Raw genomic sequence first — 21,025 nt, 5'->3', positions numbered from 1 at the left:
TGTCAGTAGTGCAGACCCTGTCTCAGGGCAGAGACTGGATGTAAAAATGCGTGCCAGTGTTTATCTATTAACCTCAAAAATAAAGAATTTGTCTTGTCTTGTCTTGCCTTGTCTCTCTCTTGTTTGTTTGTTTGTTCTGGGGTTTGTTCTGATTGTTTTTTGTTTTTGTTTTTTTTGGGGGAGGGGTTGAGGGTATTTTTATTTTTATTTCATTATTATCATTCTTTGCTTGCTTGTTTGCTTCTTGATTTACTTTGCCCTGAGGGCTGGATGAAAAATTCTGAAGCATGTCCTTGCTGTCTGTCTGTTTGCCTGCCTGTCTGTCCGATGCCACGGTCTGTCCGTCTGTCTGTCTGTCTGTCTCTCTCTCTCTCGGCTCAGTCTCCCGGCCCAGGCAAATCAGCAACTGGCAGTTCCCCGGGCAGTTAGTCGATCCCTCTCTGATTCTCCACACTCTCGAACTATGTTGTGTTGTAAATGCCAAATTACCCGGCATTTATGTAACCATGACTTACAACTTGCAAGCTGTATTTATATATGCCTGAGTAATATCATGCTTACGGCCTCACAGACTGAATAAATTTACACTATTAAATTCTCTCGTACACAGTACGCTCGCCGGCTCGCTCGCGGCTTTCTTGCTGTACCGGCTTATTCAGCCAGTTACCTCAGTGTCACTGCCTATTGACGGTGTGATAAGACGAGAGAGACACAGAGAGAGGGAGAGAGAGAGAGGCAATGACGTTCTTTATTTTCGAGAATAAAAGAGAAGCCCGTCATTCTTCATCAGGAGGACTGGATCTAAACTACAAGACCAAATATCACACACACACACACACACACACACACACACACACTGACCCTACCTCCCCACTCCCGCGCGCGCGCGCTCACACACACACACACACACACACACACACACACACACACTCACTCAGGGATCTGGTGGGATCCACTGACGTAGGATCTGTCGTAATGACCTAGAATTGACAGGTCACCACACACATTTGACCTCTGGACTGGAGGTTAAACGAATAAAATCACCAGTAAATAGAAGTTGTTCAAATATCAGTGAACATGCTAATGCGTTGGTTTTAGAGAAATAAATATTATTGATTTAATAGGATAAAAGTCTGGAAATCGTGTTTTCTTAAAATGCGAAACTACACAGGAAGGTAATCAGTTTCCAACTCCATGTAAATGTTCGCCATTTTGGAATTTCCGGCACGATTCTCGTGCCTTCTACGTAAAGAGTGGTTAACATTCACACCCACAAATGGCTGGGCTTCCAAGACGTATCATAAAAGTAATAGCTAATTTTTTAATATGTTTTGTATCACTGGTGAAATGTATATGCTTTGTGTTTTATCATTTTATTGATATTTTTGTCATTGGATATCACTGTGTTCGGCCCACAGCTTTGACTTGTGAGTGGGATCTCACAGCTTCCAGAGTGATTGGTCCTTGACTGCAGTTCCAACGAACCGTGGATCAAATGAGTCTGCAATATTCTCAGAAATTTGAAAACAGTTCAAATAATTCGATCCTGTCAAGTTAAGATAAGACTTCTTTTACTTTTGAAGTGGAATTAAGAGGCCATTGTTATGAACTTCCATTTGGCTTCAGTCTTTGACATGTTTTTCGCGTCTGGATATCGTGTTGATATCGGTTGTGTGAAATAATGTGTTGTATTATTTTCAAGTCATCATTGTACATAACTGCTTAACATGAAAATACCAAACTATAGTTATTTCAGCTATGTTGAAATGTCAAGCTATAGTATTATTTATCATAAGTAATATCCGCTTCAGAGTATTAAGATCAGTCATGAACATCTGTGAATGTACACAGTGACTCATATCAAACTCAACTAGTTATATAACTTTGTCACAAAAGTCATTGCTACAGAAGAAGAGGATATACAAATTAAGAGCAGGGTGGCATGCACAAAACAGGGTGGCATCAGCATGACAGAAATCATTTGGGCTAATCTGAAATGGCCGACACTGGACATCAATCTTCAATTGCTGTGCAGCAAGCAGCTTGACATCAGTCCCGAATAATGGATGTAATGTTCAATTCTTGTTTAATGAAAGTCTATGTATACTTCAATTCCAGTGTTTCAAGGATATGCTGGCCTTTCTTGATTCATGAATTTGCTTTTGCTGTTGTCCAGATGAACTTTTCACTAATGGCTGATGTACTGGCCCCAGCTGGATAGGCCAACCAGGAATCAAACTCTTGATCCACAGATTGGTTGCCCTCAATACCACCACCTGACTCCATTTTGCCAAATCCCCCTCCAAAATTATCAATGAACTCTTACTAATTTTAAAACAGAACTCCCATCAACTAAAATTAGTGGCTGAAACGGTTACCTATGTTGTTCATTGACATTCTTGTTGGGATCTCCACGAAGCACCAAATTTCATATCAGTCGAGAGGATCGACGCCCAGCTACTTTGAATCTGAAACATTTATCTGACCAGCAAATCAAATGGCAAAAAATGTCTACATTTGGGGAGACTGGGAGAAGAAAGGGAAATAATGCCATAAACTGTATAAAAATTAAAAGATATTGTATGACAGTTGTCATTCATCATTTTCTGGTTGTTGATAACCATTGAGTTGAACAACTTCTGTCAAACATGAACATGATATATCAGGCCTGAATCACATTATTTGATATTAATTCTATTGAATGAATCTTCTGGTGTTTATCAGCTGCAATGCACTGTGCAGACTGTTTTGTCATGGGTAAGATTTTGTTAACTTGAGAAAGCTGTAGCAGAAATGTGACATAGCAAAAAGAGAAAAAAGTCAGACTGAAGCCAACAGTTTCCAAAGCTGTTCAAAAAGAATTGTGATATTCAAGTGGTGGGTTTTTTTTTTTTTGGTTTTTTTTTTTTTTGTAAACAGAGTGTATTATTCTGATACTGAAAATAATGAAATAGTATTTTGTTGTTCGCATAATTAGTTCAGTCTGGATGAATGAAAAGTATCCATTACAAAGATAAATCAAAGAAGTTATACAAAAGTAAGAAAGAGTATTATTCTGATACTGAAAATAATGAAATAGTATTTTGTTGTTTGCATAATTAGTTCAGTCAGGATGAATGAAAAGTATCCATTACAAAGATAAAACAAAGAAGTTATACATAAGTAATGACTGGAACTTATGATAAGGAACAATATGAATAATAAACTTTTGTTAAGCAGTTTCACTATATATATAAACTTAACAACACCAGCCGTTAAAAGTTTATGACAAGCCAGCTCATTAGTTATAATAGTACAACATTAGCTGTTCAGGGATGATCAAAGGTGATAGCAAATCAGTAGAATCTAATTCTAAGTTATATTGCAAGGGAAACAATTATTCTTGAAATATTACAACAGTTGATGTGAGTTTTGTTTGAAATATATGCAGAGTGAAAATAGATTGGTAAAGTTTTAGTCTCAAGCATTAGAATTTGCAGACATACCATGCTGATCTGCAGGTAAGGAGGCAGAGTTTGGGAAGGTTGAGGGTTTGGGAGAAGAGGCAAACATAAACAAATGCTATACCTATGCTTTAGGCTATTCAACACTTGAGGCCTTGAAGATAATGTAAAATTGTACATGTGAAATAACTTCTCATTACAGGTCACAATACTTTCAGTACTTTTTTGTCCAGAGTGTTTTGTCCAACAGATTTAAGAGGAATTAATTATTTTTGGTGCAGGAGACTCAGCGCTTGCAGTCAGATCCTGTACCAGGGATCTCTGCTGTTCCAGATGACTCCAATGCTAGACACTTCCACGTAGAGGTTGCTGGACCAGTGAAGGTAAATAAGACTAGTGATGGTGTTGAGAAATAAGTTATCATGGTGTTGAGAGTTAAAACAGCTCGATTTGTGGTATTTATCAGTTTATTCCAGTTCATGTTTCAATGACATTCTGAACTACAAAATCTAGCACCACATTTGTTGTTTCCTTTTTTCAGTGTGACAAGACTGCCATGATTTGAATACATGTGTATACAGAAATGTTGAACCTGAAGGGCTACAAAATGAATTAAAGCTGTGAGTTGGATTTGTAATTCAATTTTCAAATGACACTGAACAAAATATTGTAAATATAAAATGAGGGGTGGTTGTGGTGAAGGAATTGATTTGCTGCCTCATTGTTCAGATCTCCCTGGCATTATCCCCCATTCTGCTAATCTACCTTCCCAGTGTGCACCCAAAACCAGTCACATTCTGTGTGCCAGCAATCCACGTGGAGCTGTATGTCATTGTCAGGCACTTTCCACTTCTTGTTAGTTACTCTCCCTGTATAATTGTGTACATGAATAAATAATAATATAATATTAATTTAACAGTTGATATTCACAGTTGAAACTAAATCAGTAGTAAATGGGATAATATCTATCAGAGGAGCCTGGCATGGAAAAATGACTGATAGTGACTGAGTTTATTTACAGTGTTCAGTTCTACCTGAGTTAACAATGTTCTGCCAGTTTGCATTTGAGTGATGATATACCCCATCTTTCACTATCACTTTAGTATCAGTATTAATATTAACACTGCTTTCCTACCAGCATTACATTGTGCAGTAGTTGACAGCTTAGTCATGATACCACTACCAGCTGAGTGTGTCATCCCTAAGTGCAGACTCCTCACAACCTCCTAGTTCCAAAATCTGCCCATTCAGAGATGGTCAGTACTGAAGGTTTTTGACACAATGGATGTCAGTATATTTAAGATGGGAAATCTGAACTGAGATTACCAGGAGACCAGGCCATGGACATTTGCAGTTTTGTGTGTGATTGATCGTGATGTCATGGAGATTCATTTTCACTGTTTTCACTTTCAGACAGCATAAGTTCTGTATTCAGTTCTCACTGTTCTCAGTATTATCCCAGTATCGCTCGGGTTGTAATTTGACAATCTTGATATCGCTCAGGTTGTAATCTGACAATTTTAATTGTTGGCCAAGAAATTAAAGTGATACTAATAGTCGCAAGCATAACCGTTGTATGCCTCAGTATTTTCATTAAAAAGTTATGGGCTGCACTGCCCTCAAGGTTGCCCCCCACCCATCCCCCCCTCCCCCACCCCCACTCCCTCATCCTGCCATTCAGGAGTATTTGGTCAGATTCTGGTAGTGTGGGTCATTCATTTATATTACTGATCTCCACATATGACTAGTCACACTTGTCATACACACCATCAAAACTGTCTACAGTCACAGCTAAACAGCAATTGATGCAAGCGTAAGGTTGTTTGACTTTGTAGTGTTTTCAGTTGGTGGAAGAAAGTTGGTTGATTGCGCATGCACACATGCACGCGCGTGCGCGCGCACACACACATTCAAGCACATAGTAGAAAAAAGTGAGACCATTGTCTGTGACTGAAATGTTTTTCTTGATGCTAAAAACTGGAGCAACTGCTAGTCATACTGAGAACAGAAATTAAACTATAGATGATTGTGACCTAGGTGAATTTATTTTGAGGGCAGGGGGGAGTTCCTGCAAAATCATATCTCACACACACACCTTCTCTGGCTGAACATAGATGAATCAGATTATGTTTGTTTGTGTTCTTTTTGCAGCTGCTGGTTTTCAGTATGAATAAATTTGGTGTGTTAAAATACTTGCGTAACACTGTTGCAGTCTCCATATGAAGGAGGTACCTTTCATTTGGAGCTGTTCCTACCAGAGGAGTACCCAATGTCCGCTCCAAAGGTGCGCTTTATGACCCGTATCTACCATCCAAACATTGACAAGTTGGGGAGGATATGTCTAGACATTTTAAAAGGTAAGTGCTAATGATTGTCCAGGAAACACTTGTGCCACACTTAGTGTAAGATTGGTTACAATATTTTACTGATACTAGTGATAGCATTTGGAAGTACTAATGTGACTGATACTGTTCAGATTGTAAGTAATTTAAATTTCATTGATGGAAGTACTAATGTGACTGATATTGTTCAGATTGTAAGTAATGTAAATTTCATTGATTATGAAATCATGACCTGACTCATCAGCCTTTGGACTTGGTCCTGTCTCAGCCTTTTGAAATTGATAAAAATGTTAAATGTAGAGGGAAAGAACGGCCTGAAAAATCATGTGGTTTTATGCGGTCTTGGCTTTCACTTCCAGTTCCAGATTAAAGTTTTCAAAATGTCAAGCAAAAAAATATACAAGGGACAGTCATGATTTAGTAAATTTCTGAAGAAACTTTATGTATTATTATATTTTTAGCTATGTGATATTCACAGTTGATGCAGTTGCAGTCAGTAGAGTAAAAGAAATAATGACCATATACATAGTTTTAAATTTTTATTTGAAAATGCAATGCTACATAGTACATCTTTTTGTTATGAAAAACAAGTTTTAGAGTGGAATTTTCATGTGTGTGCGTGCAGTGTTACTGAATTAAGTGGTTAACTGATTTCGATAAACTTTATATAGCACACTATCCAGAAATCTGCTCTTTCACACACGCTTTGAAGACTTTTGTTTCACTTTTTATTTGTTTATCTATGCAATGTCATGCCAGTGTGCCCAGAGGCACTGACAGAACCGGAAGTAAGTTTTATTGAGATCAACTTTGTTGAAAGTAAAGTTTCCAAAAAATGGTGTGCATCCAGTGCATTTTGTTAGGTGTTTTTTATTTTTGTTTTTTATGATGGTGTTTTTTTTTTTGTTTTTTTGTTTTTTGTTTTTTGTTTTTAAATTGATATCAAAGTGTTAATATGACATATTCATTGAACCAGTTGGATTTATTGATTGATTTATTGTTGACCACAAATACTAAGGTGTTCTGGTTTGCCAAGTTCTGGGAACATCATGTTTGCATAATTTTTGTGGGCCCCTGAAGTGTTACAAATGTCGTTTTCCAGCAGTGGCATCCTTTGGGTCACAGTGATGATGGTTTCTTGAACAAATGTTTGACTTCATGCCAGTATGGACTCTGGTCGTCATTCCAGAAAATCTGGTCAAAGACCTCTGAATGATCCTCAGTAGCCTCTTATAAGAAATGTTTTTTTTTATTTTTATTTTTTCTTATCATGAAGTAGAAACGCACAGCCAAAAAAAATTGGAATAGAAAGTAAGACATGGACGGTGGATGTTTTTCTGTTTACGCAGAACTTGAGCACATGCACAGAAGAGAATCCATTGTCACTGATTGTGATCAGTCAAACATCATTTGACCAAAGTTACCTAAGACTGCAATGATGCTAGCTTTGTTTTACTGGAACTGTTAATTAGGGGAAGAGAGACAAATGATATGAATTTGTCACACATGATGTCTGAGCTAACCAAGAAACAAATCTTATGTCCTTGTTGTGATACAAGAACAACAATGTCCTTGTTGATTAAAAAGGATCGGAACATTTCACCTTGTCCTGTTCGGCAATAAAATTACAGGACATTCTGAGCACTCCATTAATCTATGGCCTGCGCTGGGCATTGATCCTCAATCGATGTGCAGCAAACAGTTCGACATTGATCCGGAATAATTAACAGATGTAATGTTCAATTCTCAGTCAATGAAAGTCTATGCGGACCTTTCTTGATTCTTGAGTTTGTTTTTGCTGCTGTCCTGCATGAATTTTCACTAATGGCTGATAGAACACATACAGAAAAGATCAACCAGGAATCAAACTCTTGATCCATGAACCTCCTCTTGACTATATTTGCCAAATCTCCCTCAAAAACTACCAACGAACTCCCACTTTTTTTCTTCTTTTTTTTTTTTTTACGGACAAACTCCTACCAAAATCATTGTATTTACAGTTACTGATATTGTTCAATGACATTTTCGTTGGGACCTCTGCTAAGCACCGAGCTTAGTATCAATCAAGGATCGACACCCAGCACTTCGTTGATCTGTGTCTGATGGCTGATACCGGAGGCATACCCCTGGTATATCTTGCATTGCCAGAAACTAAAATGATAGTAATTTCACACAAGTGATTTGCTTCAGGAGCCTGTTATTTAGAATGGAATGTTAGTATGACACTGTGACAGTAGATTGTGGTTTAATGAGTTTTGTTCAGACCAGTTCAGTTCTTTATTTTATAATCCACAAATATCATTACACACATCCTTATGCAACAGTTTGGACTATGAAGCTATCACTGAAAATTTTCATCAGATCTGCGTTTTCAAATTTTGTCAGTTAACAGCTGCCATTTTTTCTGTCCCAGTATCATTTTTGATAGCAACACATTGTTCCACTGGTTAGGGTGGGTTTTTTGTTGTTGTTGGTTTTTATTAAAGTTTGTTTTAATTACACATACTTAACCGTGACCCAACTAGTCCATTATTTCATGTGTGTATTATCTTCAGTGTATTATCTTCAGTCTGTTATTTGTGCTTAGTATCTTACTCATAGTACACTTTTTTGCCTCCCAATGGACGTTATAATATGGGAGTAGTATGTATTTTTAGGGCATACAGAATAATTGTGTGCAGTAACTTGAGTAAACCAGTTTATGATTATTGCATTAGTATGGAGTTGTACCCAGTTGAAATTTGGTTTTAATTACACATACTTAACCGTGACCCAACTAGTGCAGCAGCTGTTTACATTTGGTTTATTTGAATTCTGTAGTTTTTTTTGCTGTTTAGCTGCAAAGATCAAGAAGTTTGATGGGTTGTGGAGATACTCTGGGGTTTTTTTGTTTGTTTTTTGGGTTTTTTTACCATATACATCACATTTTAGCCCATTTATCTTGTCAGATCTTGGGGTTTACCAGTTTCAAAATTGGGAAGGTTGGCAGCTGTGAACTGTCTGATGTGAATATTGTTGTGTTTTGTGTGTTTGCAGACAAGTGGAGTCCTGCGTTACAGATAAGAACAGTGTTGTTGTCCATTCAAGCTCTGCTTAGTGCTCCTAATCCTGATGACCCTTTGGAGACCTCAGTAGCTGAGCACTGGAAAAAAGATGAGTCTGGTGCTATAGAAAAAGGTAAGATATGTAACACACTTTGAAGGTTTTTTTATGATTTATTGGTTAAGCTGCATTATCTAGTCTCCACAAAGGGGGAAAAACCCTTTTTTTTTCCATTTCATTTTAAATGCGTATGATAAAATTATATTTTCTGACATGGAAAAGGGATTGCAGAATGCTTTCATTCAATTGATTTGCATGCTCATTGTCATAAATGGAATTCTGCAGTAAACCCAAAATCAGTAAGAATTATCATACATACTGTATAATACTATTAGTAACTGACCAAAAGACATTTTTGTACGTGATCGAAAATTATTTTGAAAAAATAACTCTAAAAATTCTCTATTTTTGATTTAGATATTCTGTATTTCGTTTTCAAAGAATGGTAACTTTGCAAAATATAAGAAAATTGCTTGTGAAAGACATTAAAGCCATAACAATATGCATAATTTGATAAGAAAGTGAAAAAAAAACCCATGTTTCTTTGCTATTGTTAATTGTGTACATGAACCAGTTTGAGTGTGTGGGTGTGATATTTGGGGCTACATTTTTTTTTTTCTGTCTTATCATCTGCTCCATTTCAGTGGCATTACTTCTATGCTGCTCAATCTGAGTTCCCTACACACAGCCACACCTGGCTTCGTCTGTCGCAGTCGACAGCCAACCATTGATGTCAGGTCGTCCGGAGGTCACACAGCAGACGAGACCCTGCACTGCTGCTGAGTTGCTTCAGTGGTTTTCAGTAGTGTGTTCTAGTTTATCTCAGGACACCAGCTTTTAAGTCCCCTACTGACGACAATAATAGCTTAGTCATGGAGCCAGACTGAGGGAGCACCCCACCCCCTAGAGTGGAGACCACCACCGTGTCCCTCCATACAACAGTCCCCCATGACTCTGTCAGCACCGAAGACCTTGACAGGACTCACCCCAAGCATTGAAATGGAGGGGGAGTCAAAACTGAGGTCGCTTTGAGAGCAAGGCATAAAAGGCCACAGAATCTGGGACATTTCTTCTTATTGATGATGAAGGTGGAGGATGCTGATGATTATGACGACGATGTTGGTACAGTTCCATTTAGGTTTGGGACTACATGACATGGCTGTACTCTCATAATGATATCCTTTCATTAACCAGGCCAGAGAGATACGGACACTTGCAGTATTGGTCAGGAAATTTGAGCAACACACCCAAAGACACATTTGTAAAGTAAATGATACTCAACTGTGTGGTCCCAGTCTTCCCATTTAAACCAGTTGCATACTTGACTCGGGGTAGGAGCCAGCCAACCCTGTAGGATGGCGGGGAGTCTTTCATTGTAAATAGCATCCCCACCTTCTGGAAACTCTGTGCTAGAAATTTCCTCTTTTCTATTGCTCTGTTTATTTCTGCCTTTATTCTCCCTTCACTGTTGTCTTCTTTTTCTGCCTTTCCAGTCCATTCCCCATTCTTTTTTCAAGCAAGCCTTAACACTTTTTTCTCTTTTCTGCAGTCTGTAATCTACTATCTGTGCTGTATTGCTCTGGCAACCAGGTAGTGAAATTGTAAACACTGGGATGGGCACTAGGTGTCCATTCTTCAGTGTTATTTCAATTTGCCTATCTGGCCTTTTATGGTTTTTTTGGTTGGCTTGTTTGAAGTAATTTTTAATCATTTTTTACAATTTTTTTGTGATCTGGGGACAATGAATTAAGCGGAAGGGCTGAGGTCCTCAGGACAGCCTCTGCTTATTTATCCTAAGGAGCTAAATGGTTGGGATATTGAATCATAAACTATGTTTTGAGTTTGTTTTTTGTTTGTAGATGTGAGTTTTGCGTTGACACGGTTGAGCATTTGTATGGTTTGACAGTCCTGATATGGCCCTGTGCAGTTGGCTGGACTATAAGCAACAATAAACAGTGGGAGCCGGCCACAGGTTGAAAAACCCACCTCCACTGGGAATCGAACCTGCATCCTCCCAGCCGTCAGTCGGCAATACTGACCACTTTGCCACGGTGGCTGACGGGCTTACAGAAGCTTGATACAATGATAGATTTTTTTTTTTTTTTTTTTTTTTTTTTTTCCCAGTTATAAAGCATGGTTTAGATTGCTTAGTTTCAGTGTAACAGGAAGATACCTTCTTTTGTTTTAGTTTTTGTTTGTATGGTTCATTTGTGGATGAAACTTAGCTATTCTCTTGTCACAAAATTATTGTTCAGTGTTAATCAAATTTTGAGAGATTACATCATGGCTAAAGATTTGACTCCAAATAAACTATTAAAAATACATGCCTGGCTTTGTAAGATTTAAGATTTCTTGAACAAAATAGTTATGATTGTGCGGGTGGGTGTTTGTTCAGGTATCAGTACTGCCTGAAATCTATATCCAAGATTCTTTTGTAAAGGAAAAAAGTTTGTAATTAACCTGATGAATTAGTTGAATGGTTGTAGTGGGTGTCTTTTTTTTTTTTTTTTTTTTTTTTTTTGTCAAAATAAAATTTCAAACGGATTTGGTAAGAAAAACATCTCTAGTTTACCAGACATACATGCTTCATTGCTTTGTAGTTGTCACAAGCTACTATTTGAGATGGACATTACTATAGTGTGCCACTTGATGGAAGGTTATGCTTTGAACTAGTCACTGTAAGTTTGCAATGTGTGTGTGATCAGAGACAAATTTTACTTGATCAAGGACTTGCATTATTTCTGACAAGAATTGGTTTCCTAACATTTTGACACTATCTTGTTTAATTTTTATAGACTGATTCTTCATAGAAAATTTATACTTTGTCTCAGAGAATTTATAAAAATGATCAGTGCTTGTCAGAAAAAAAATCTATTAATTTTGAGTGTACCATAATGTCCTTTCTCTTCATTTTAGTTTCATAGCACCATATTAAAATATTGTTACAACAGATGTAAGGGGTGATTTTAGCCACAAGACTGATATCCATACCATAGTTTATGTTGTTCTGGAAACACTGTTCATTTTTGTTGCTGGGAAATGACAGACTGAGGCAACAGTATAGTCTCACACCAGGGGGTCAGTCTTTTGTTCCAAGTGCAGCAGTCAGTTTGTGATGTGGCTGTAAGTGGGTGGAAGGGAGGAGAATGGCAGAATGGGTAGGAAAAAAAAAGACAAGTGAAACTGTACAATATTTGTAGTTCTTGAAAGGAAGAGTATGAGGTGGTTTACTAAATAAACTGAAACTGAGATTAGTCACCTTTTTTTTTTTTAGTGTATCAGATTTATATTTAGTTTGAAGCAAAGTAGACTGCAGTATTATCAAGAAACAAAAACAATGACTTTGTTGCTACTTGCTGTCTTACATGAAGTTGAAATAACTTGAATTTGTTTTTCTTCTTCTGTTGCAGCACGGAAGTGGACTAAAGAGTATGCAATGTCTAAGGGGGACCTCAAGAAATGAAAATGACCAAACTGGTTAGAACTACTTAGGATTTCCTCCTGTGTGTGTGCATGAGATCTGGCCGTCATCATGATCATCTGGACTTTGTCTTGTTGAGACTTTTGGAGTCCTTGCTGTACCATGCATTGACTTTCTGTTGAGGGAGGGGTGTGTGTGGGATGGGTGGGTGGAATGCGTGATGTTAAACTTGTTTTTGTGTTTATGTTGTCGTGATCCCTGATTTTGAATGATAGTGTGCTGGGAATTTTTGTTTTTTCCTCTTCTTTTTTCCTTTTTATTTTTCATTATATTATTTTATTTTGTTTTTTAGATTGGGTTGTAACTTTTAATCATTGGATAAATCTTCCCTGCCACTACATAATTTCATCTGTGTACTAATGAATGTAGTTTTGACTGAAATGGGTTTGTGTAAAGTCACCCGCATGTTTAGTCATTGCTGAACTTTGGTCATTTAAATTTTTTAAGTTATTCTAAAAAGCATTGAAATTGTGGTATTGACATTGTGTTTGATTCGTTTATGTTGTGGTATGGAAGAGTTTTGATACCTGTTGTTGATCCTTTTTATCAAAAACGAGGAATATTGGCTGTTGGGTTAGACATTGAAAGAAGAATGTCAGACATATTCTGTCTTGGGATATTGATGTAACACTGTTACAGTCTTTATAGATAGACTTTTTTTTATGCTGTGACCCTTCTCATAGGAAGTTAAACATCTGTGACTGCTTGCTTGAACTGCTGTCTACTTCTGATGAAAGATGTTCCCATTTCAGGTGAAATAGTTCTCTGTTTAATATAAGAGTCTTGATCAGGAACATGAACAATAAAAAGAAAGAAAAACCTGCTCAAGGGGGAATGTTGTTATAATGTATTACATTATTAAGAATAATAAGATGGAATACTCAGAATATTTTCTTTTACTTTTAAACATTTTCCCCTTTCAGTTTGATGGGGAGATCATGAGAAGCCATTATCTGGCCTTTAAATTTTAATGGGAGTAGTTAATGTTTTCTTTTCTTTTCTTTCCTTTTTTTATTTTATTTTATTTTTTTAGATGAAAAATTAGATAAAAAGACATGTGTGGAATATAGTTTTGGCAAGTTGCAAAGGCTGACTTAATGCCTTGTCTCACTGTAGTTGGCTTCAGTTTAGCACTGGACTTCTTTTCTTTTGGATAATTGCCAGGCACAAATGCAGATCATTCAACAAGCCCCAGTAGTGCTGTCTTTATTTAGCTGGTTAATCTACACATTAACTTTTGCATTGCTTCCTGGTTAAAAGTGTATGGGTCACACATTTTTGAAATGGCTACCTCACACCATTTGTGAATGTGCTGTTTCGAAATTCAACATCTTGCCCAAAATGCCTCTGTTAAATGGTCTTTAGATAAACAGCTGTGGCTGTTCAGAGTGACTTCAGGTGAATTCTCTTCTTTTTCTTTTCTTTAAAAAAAATTTTTATTTGTTATTTTTGATCCCACCTCTGCAAGGTATGCTCTTGACGGTGTAACTCACTGAAAATTGGCATTCCATCCTTAAACCATCCAGATATTTCACCCAAGTTCCAGTGTTTGTGAACCCTTTACTTGTCCTCAGGAAATCATGAGTAGTCCAGCTGTAATAGCTTTGATTACTCTTTCACCACCATGGTGACTTAAGTTGGCTAGGCAGTTCACCACCACAGGCGACTTCAGTCTACATTGAGGGGTCACGTTAAACAGACTGTTTTTCACATTGAAATGAAGCTTGACAGCTGTAACCAACTCTTCCGTGCAACAGAAAACTGACTATTTTTCCTCCATTGACCCCTTGACTGAGTTTAAGGTGAACAAGTCTACTGTGTTGTTTTGACACGAATTGCATCATGTGACTGAGAGTTTTGAGTCTAAAATATTTGGTGCTGGAGAGAGCTTTTCACACAGAAACATGGCGACGATTGAGTTAAAAGGATTTTTTTTTAAAGTCACCATAAAAGCAGAGAGCATTAGGTTACAAGTGGAGCAGTATTGATTGTGATAAACAGAATTTAAAAAAGAAGGAAAAAAGTTGATGGTGGAATAGAATTGCAGGTGGCTGTCTTGTTTCCAAGGCTGTTCAGGTTGGACAGCCTGCAGTTAGTGCTTAGGATTTTGGCAGGGACTGGTTTGAACTGGTATGAGTTACGTCTCACATTTTGTGACTTGATTATTTTCTTTTATATGTTTGTTGAGGTGTTGTTGGTTTTTTTTCTCTCATTCATGTTATCAGTGTTCTTCATAACTATTATTTATTTTGCTTAATATGTAATGTTTGAAGGGTGTGCAGTCGTTCTGGTCAGAATGAGTCTTGTTTTCTTCCCTGAACTGGATTTTGATCAGTCTTTCGATGAACTTGATTTTAAACTTCCTTTTTATGAAAAAAATGGAAAGAGTTTATGAAATTTGTGTTCATCACTGATATACTGAAGAGTTGTACATTGGAAGCATTTTGTTCACCCTTCCCCCCCCCCCAAAAAAAAAATTGTGGATGTAGGCAGACTTCGAGCATCAGCACTGTTTTTGACATGGAAAAGATTAATCTGGCAGGTATCATTTCAGGTGCTTGGCTTTCACTGTAGCCGTTTTCTTTTCTATTTCCAGACTTGTGTATTAAAAATGATAAAGACGACTGTTTCTGTTTTGGTACTTTTATTTCTTTTTGTCTCATGAATTGAAAAGGAAACACTCTTCACACTTGATGTAAGCATAATTTCCTGATGGTTTTTTCTGTCTTGTGCTTCGGTAATTATCTTCAGTTATTTTCAAACATGGGTTTCGTGGATTTCTTTTGTCCTTTCTTTTTCCTCTTCTTCAACATCGTGTCAATTTTGTTTACATAGTATTTTATTTTCAAACATCCAAATAATTGTTCATACATTGAAAAAAAATAATTAAATGGTGCGCAAATGTTTGCCTTAGTATTAGATATTTGACAGTTTTTAGGTACAAGATCTACCATTTGAAAAGGATTCTGAATCAATCAATGGGTGATCTGATGCTCAGTTACAAATAAGCATTTTTGCTCTTTAGTCTTGGTAAACCCAGTTACAAGCTTGGATTTAGTGGTTTCATAAAAAAAAAAAAAAATTAGAAGTCCAGGAAATAGGCACTGGATATAATTACAAACCCTGTAATATATATGGTTTGTGATTATACATATATATTAGTGAATATTACTGGTTGTTATTTGCTCTGCACTCAGTTCCAGTCCTTTAACTCATCTGCAGGCCTTAGAAATTAAATGCATGAACTAAAAGATCACTGTGGTTTTGCTGCTTGCATTGTGTATTTGTAGTTTGGACAATCATTGCAGGGCACTGACAAGTTGTTCAGCTGTAATATTAACACCTATCCAATGGTGATAAAATGAACTTTATCACAGTGAAGGAATGTTATGACAGCTGAAAATTTTCTCTACCATTACATCCAAGAATAAAGGTTTGACTGTGCGATTTATTTGCACACATTGTTCCACTATGTGTGTTCCCAGTAGTGATTAGACCACTGCGGGGAATGTGCGAACATGAGGCAAAATTGTATCTTTCTTACCTTTGGCTTAGCTTCAGAGCCTATGTAAAAAGAAGACGGGTGAATGTGTTTTGTGGAAGCGTGTATATGAATGTGCATGCATGTATGCGTGTGTTCTCTTCGTGGACTTGCCTCTCACAATGTCGTTTGTGTGCGAGTAACAGACACCTTTGACACATCTCAAGATGTATTGTTTCTTTGTCCGAACAGTCACGTTACCATCCTACAACAGGTGTAGAACTGCTTTTGTTGTGGTGCAAACCCCTCAAACTGCAATTTCAGAGCAGAGACTATAGTGCCCTCTTCAAAATTCACAGATTTGATCAGAAATTGCTTCCAGGACACTTCTCCCTTGCTTTTGTGACTGCTTGTTGCATTGTTGGTAGTTTTGAAGTGAGTCAGTCAGCCATGCTCTTCAGATGTCTGTTACTGTGTTAGTGAAAATATGAAAGAGCACAGTCGAGTGGGATTGGAGCATGATCAGGATTTCATTGCTTCCAGCTCAAGGCGCTGTGAGACATTTCAGTATTATGCATTTCAAAACAGTTATTAGAGAGTTGTATTTTTCTTTCAGTTTTTTTTTTTCGCTATCTTTGTTCTGATGTTCAAGATGAAAACTGATGACCTTGTGACCATGTATCATGTAATGAAGACTGAAGCATGTTGCTGGCTCCCAACAGTTCAAATGAAATTATAGTGTATCTTCCTAGTACTTGAGGTATTCATGCACATTTTACCCTGAGGTTTCCATAAGTTATACAGCGAAAAACAGAAATTTCTTATTGGCAGGGAGGTGGAGGGGGTTGGGGGGGCCTCCATAATGCATAAAATCTTGACAATTTTTTTTTTTATACCTATGTTTCCTGAATGCATAGGATTGTGCAAGGGCCATTTTTAATGTTTTGTTCCTGTTGAAGTATAAAACATTTGCACAGATTCAAAATACCAGGAATAAATAATGCATTGTTCAAGATTTCATTGCCTGAATTGAATGCAGGTGGAACAGCAGTATAAACAGATAATTTTGTCTCAGTTTGAGATCACTTTGTAGTGAGTGTTTGAAGTTGAATTTCTGAAGTTATAACACTGTAAAGATTAATATATTATCCTTATTGCATTTGAATTTTGAAAGTTGTTAAATGCTAGCTTGTCACTTGTGCATTAAGTGTGGCTTTGTTTTATCATCATTCATTTAGCAGTGTATTAGCGTTTAGCTTTGAGGATTTTGGAGGCAGTCTTTTGCTGTTAAATGGGTATAACATGATAAAAAAAAAAAAAAGGTGGTTTGTCCTTTCCATTGTGGTCAGTCTGGTGTGAGTGACCAACCATTTGTTGATGTAAAGAGTTAAAGAGCTGGAGTTGGGGTTTGTGTTTGATTTGTTTAAGATTTCATTTTCATGGGACTGAAGTCATTTTTAGTGTAAACTTTATTTTTTCTTCAGTATTTATTGCTTTTGCAGGATGAAAACACCCAGCGGTAGAACAATTTTAAATCAAATAGAATATATATTGAAGTGGAATAAAGCCTTCAGTAAAAACCTTGTTTTGACACAGAAATGCAACATACTCACCCTCCAGAAAAGAAAAAGAGAAAAAGCCAAATCACTGCTAAGTGACCGTCTTGATAAAGTGTGCAGATGGAGCCAGTATGGAAGTGGAAAAGACTGTCGTGCATGGTGTTGCTGTGAGAAAAGTGGCAAGATCCCTGCATCACAGGAATATACTGAAAAAATAAGCGCTTTGATTTATTTTCTGAAGTATCCCATTTCTTTGCCTTCAGTGCGCAGAGAATGCAGGTGTTTTCCCTGTCTCCAGCAGGGTTAACCTGCACAGAATTGTGAATGTTTTAACCCCCATGTGTGTGTATAATATACACGCAGGCAAATACAATGGGTTTTTTAAAAATGTTATGTTAGTTTGCACTGATCATGTCTGCAATTATTGTCTGGATGAGCCAATTTAAGAACAGAGCAGAAAAAAAACAACACCAAAATGTCACCAGTAGTTCTCTGCTGCTCATCCAGAACAAATTAGATCTGTTTGATGTATATTCCTTTGTGAAAGATGAGGGGTGGGAGAGAAGGGGAAAAATCCAGATCAATGTCTTTCATATTGAGATATGAGTAAAAGAGGGTTCTATTGTGAGTGCTGCCAAGCATGAAAAATTGCTTCTCTCTGCTATGCAGAAGCATTCTTTACTCAGATGTACTATTTCTGCACAATTATTTTAGGAATAGCAAAGATGTTCAAACCAGATTTCCACATGTCCCTTCTTCCCCCCCCCCCCCCCCCCACCACCCCCATTGATACTTACTTAACAGGATAGAAATAATTTTTAATTAAAGCGTTGCTCATTATAGGAGAAAAGGACCACACATTATGCAGTTACTTTTCCAGTACCTTGCCTTAGTTCACTGGCTTTGTTACATCTGTTCATCTGTCTAATCATAAGTGAGTATCTGCCATCTGATCAAGATCCACACAGAAACATTGTGGTTGACGCATTGTTTTCATTGGGTAAGGTAAACATGCCATTATGCTTTTAAGTTGGTATAAATTAGGAGTTACATCTTCACCTTCACTTCCACCAGTCCCATAACCCATTGGAGGATCTTTGGGGCACCGCAGATAATTTCCAGACCAGTTCTCTCTATTGGTCCCTGAGTTGCTGTATGATTTTAGGTGGAATAATAGGGTTCAGTGGAATAAGTAAAACCAAAAGGAAAGGGGCCACAGATTTTTTTGATTTTTTTTTTTTTTTTTTAAGTACATACATTTTTTTGTCTCACTGAAGTATGAATCAGTGGAAAATAACATATATGCTTCTGGCATCTGTAATGGTTCATTTCATTTTCTGTGCTTTTTGTGGCTGTGTATATAAAAATGTCATTAAATTACTTGAGAAAAATAATTAGAAAAACAGTGACAGTAGGTCCAAACAACTACAGAGATCTATAATTGCAAACAATAAGCGCTTTTTCATGTTGTGGCAATAATAACTATTGTTTGATGTACTGTTGAAATTTATGGTATTCCTGTTTTACTCAGCAAAACTAACATGATTTTCGTAGCTATTTGGAAAATAAAGCGTTCAGTTGATTAAAATTATTAGAGAGAACATCTCTCATGAGAAAGATTTCTTAATCTCTTATCCTGTGAAATGTTTGTAAATGCGGTTTGTTTTTCAGTTTAGTAATTGTCAAGTACTTGTTAACTGAGGTTCTTTGTGGAAAGTGTCAGTTGTTCATTAAATCATCCTGCTCATCAGTTTAAAGACAAGATTGAAAGCATGGTATCATCTTCCTCCCCCCTCCCCTGTCCACCCTGCTTTCCCTCCCCTTTTAGTGTACACAATCTGTTTGCATTTCACTTGGCTATAAATTTACAGGATTGTGAAAAATCCAACAGCAGTAAATAAAAGACTTGAAATCACTTGCTTGGAAACCACTGGTTGCACATAATGGCATATTATTTCTTTCACTGTGTTCCATATCAGTTGTTGATAGATTGTTAACATTATTAGATAGTCATCATTTAATTGATTGAAATTTTAAAGGCTTGGTACTGGACTGTTTTAACAAAAAGGATGTAGTTTTGAGTATGGATGGGAAATGTTTTTCTTCTGTCATTTTGAGAGGTTTGTAATCCAAAAAAAGAACAAATTTGTGTGTGTGTGTGTGTGTGTATCAGTCTAATGGTTGTAAGAAGTGCTTTTCCCCCCAGTAATTCATCAGATTCATTAGAGTAAATGAGCAAGTATTTTTTGTGACATACACTTTTTTTAAAACTGAATGTTTTTCACTTTTGTTTATCCACTTTTTCAGCCTTTTAAAACAAATTCCATTATTTCAGCTGTTCTCTGATCAGTGTGACATAGCTTTCCATCAAGACTCCTGTTTCCTAAACATTTTTCAAAAATTTTAATACATTTGTTCCAGTGTCGGGAGCCAGTTTGTTATACAATTTTGCTTTTTTGAGGGGGGAAAAAAAGCTTTGGTTCATACCACTCATGTTCTGATGAAATGAAAATTTGAAGATCAGTTTTCCTGTTCATTTGAATTCATTTATAAATACAGTAGAGATAAATTTCCTTCCTGCTATGCTGTGTCAATATTTGAATTGAAAAACTGTTAAATGGTTGGTGTTGACAATGACTTTTTGTGTGGTTTTAGTGAATAACTCTGTCAGGAAAATGCATGGCAAACCAGTTTCAGATGAAAACAGTGCGTTAATTCAGATTGGTGCAAAAAGTAGCGACATTGATGTACCACATCCTTGCCAACTGATGATGTCTGATAAATTTTTATGCCGCCAAAGTATATTAGGAACGTGGAATATCTGTGACAAGATTGCATTGTTTTGTCATTGACCAGTATGTAGTTATTTCCACACTTTAAGCAGCTGCTTAGCAACTATTTTTCAATTAGCAGTATAAATTTTACAACAGTCTGTGCAATTTTTTTGTAATTGCTGATTATTTTTCTGACGTTTAATAAGGTGCCAAATTTCTTGGTTTGGGAAAGACATGTCTGATTTATTGTTGACAAAAGGGACAAGGTAAATCAGCTTTTTTGATTTATTGTTGACAAAAAAAAAAAGGCCAGGTAAATTGGCTTTTTTTTTTCTTTGGTCAGACTGAAAGTATTTAATCACTGATTTTGCATAGCATAAATCTGTGTTCTGTGGTTAAGTGTACAATAAGTGAAAAATGCAGTTTTACAGCAGAAAGGAAGAAGTAATAACTTGAGAATCTGTTCCAGTGGTTACCCTTGCAGCAAGTTTCAAATCTGTGTTTGAAGCCAGGTATCCCAGTTTCAAAGGGTTTTTGTGTGACCTGCCCGTACCTCCAGCCACTGCTTACTTGAATAGTTGTTGAAAATGAAACAGTTCAGTCTGGTTGTTTTGCTTTAGGATAATTTGCTTGGGAAAAGTTTTATAGACTTGCTTGGGAAAAGTTTTCATAGACTGGGTACATTTTGCTGGACAGAAAAAGTACATATATTTGTTTACAATGGATAGGAAAAACCATGCTTGCAACCATCTGTTGCAATGAGGAAAAACAACTTACTGGAAAGAATTAGTTGACTTTTAAGAAAAAAGTTTGTAAAAAGACCGTTATAGTAACATTTACTTT

General features: G+C 36.7%; 1 protein-coding gene across 1 annotated transcript; it reads left to right on the top strand.

The window, feature by feature from the left end:
* Nucleotides 1-1,193: 1,193 nt before the first annotated feature.
* LOC143284461 (ubiquitin-conjugating enzyme E2 N-like) lies at nucleotides 1,194-18,653 on the top strand. The gene is made up of 5 exons (XM_076591114.1): nucleotides 1,194-1,306; nucleotides 3,725-3,826; nucleotides 5,656-5,800; nucleotides 8,822-8,962; nucleotides 12,298-18,653. The coding sequence occupies exons 1-5, from the start codon at nucleotides 1,277-1,279 to the stop codon at nucleotides 12,348-12,350; spliced, it is 471 nt and encodes a 156-aa protein (XP_076447229.1). The 5' UTR covers nucleotides 1,194-1,276; the 3' UTR covers nucleotides 12,351-18,653.
* The last annotated feature ends 2,372 nt before the right edge of the window (nucleotides 18,654-21,025 follow it).

Source organism: Babylonia areolata, chromosome 8 (assembly GCF_041734735.1).
Source record: "Babylonia areolata isolate BAREFJ2019XMU chromosome 8, ASM4173473v1, whole genome shotgun sequence".
NCBI lineage: Eukaryota > Metazoa > Mollusca > Gastropoda > Neogastropoda > Buccinidae > Babylonia > Babylonia areolata.
This window is presented reverse-complemented; position numbering and strand designations above follow the sequence as displayed.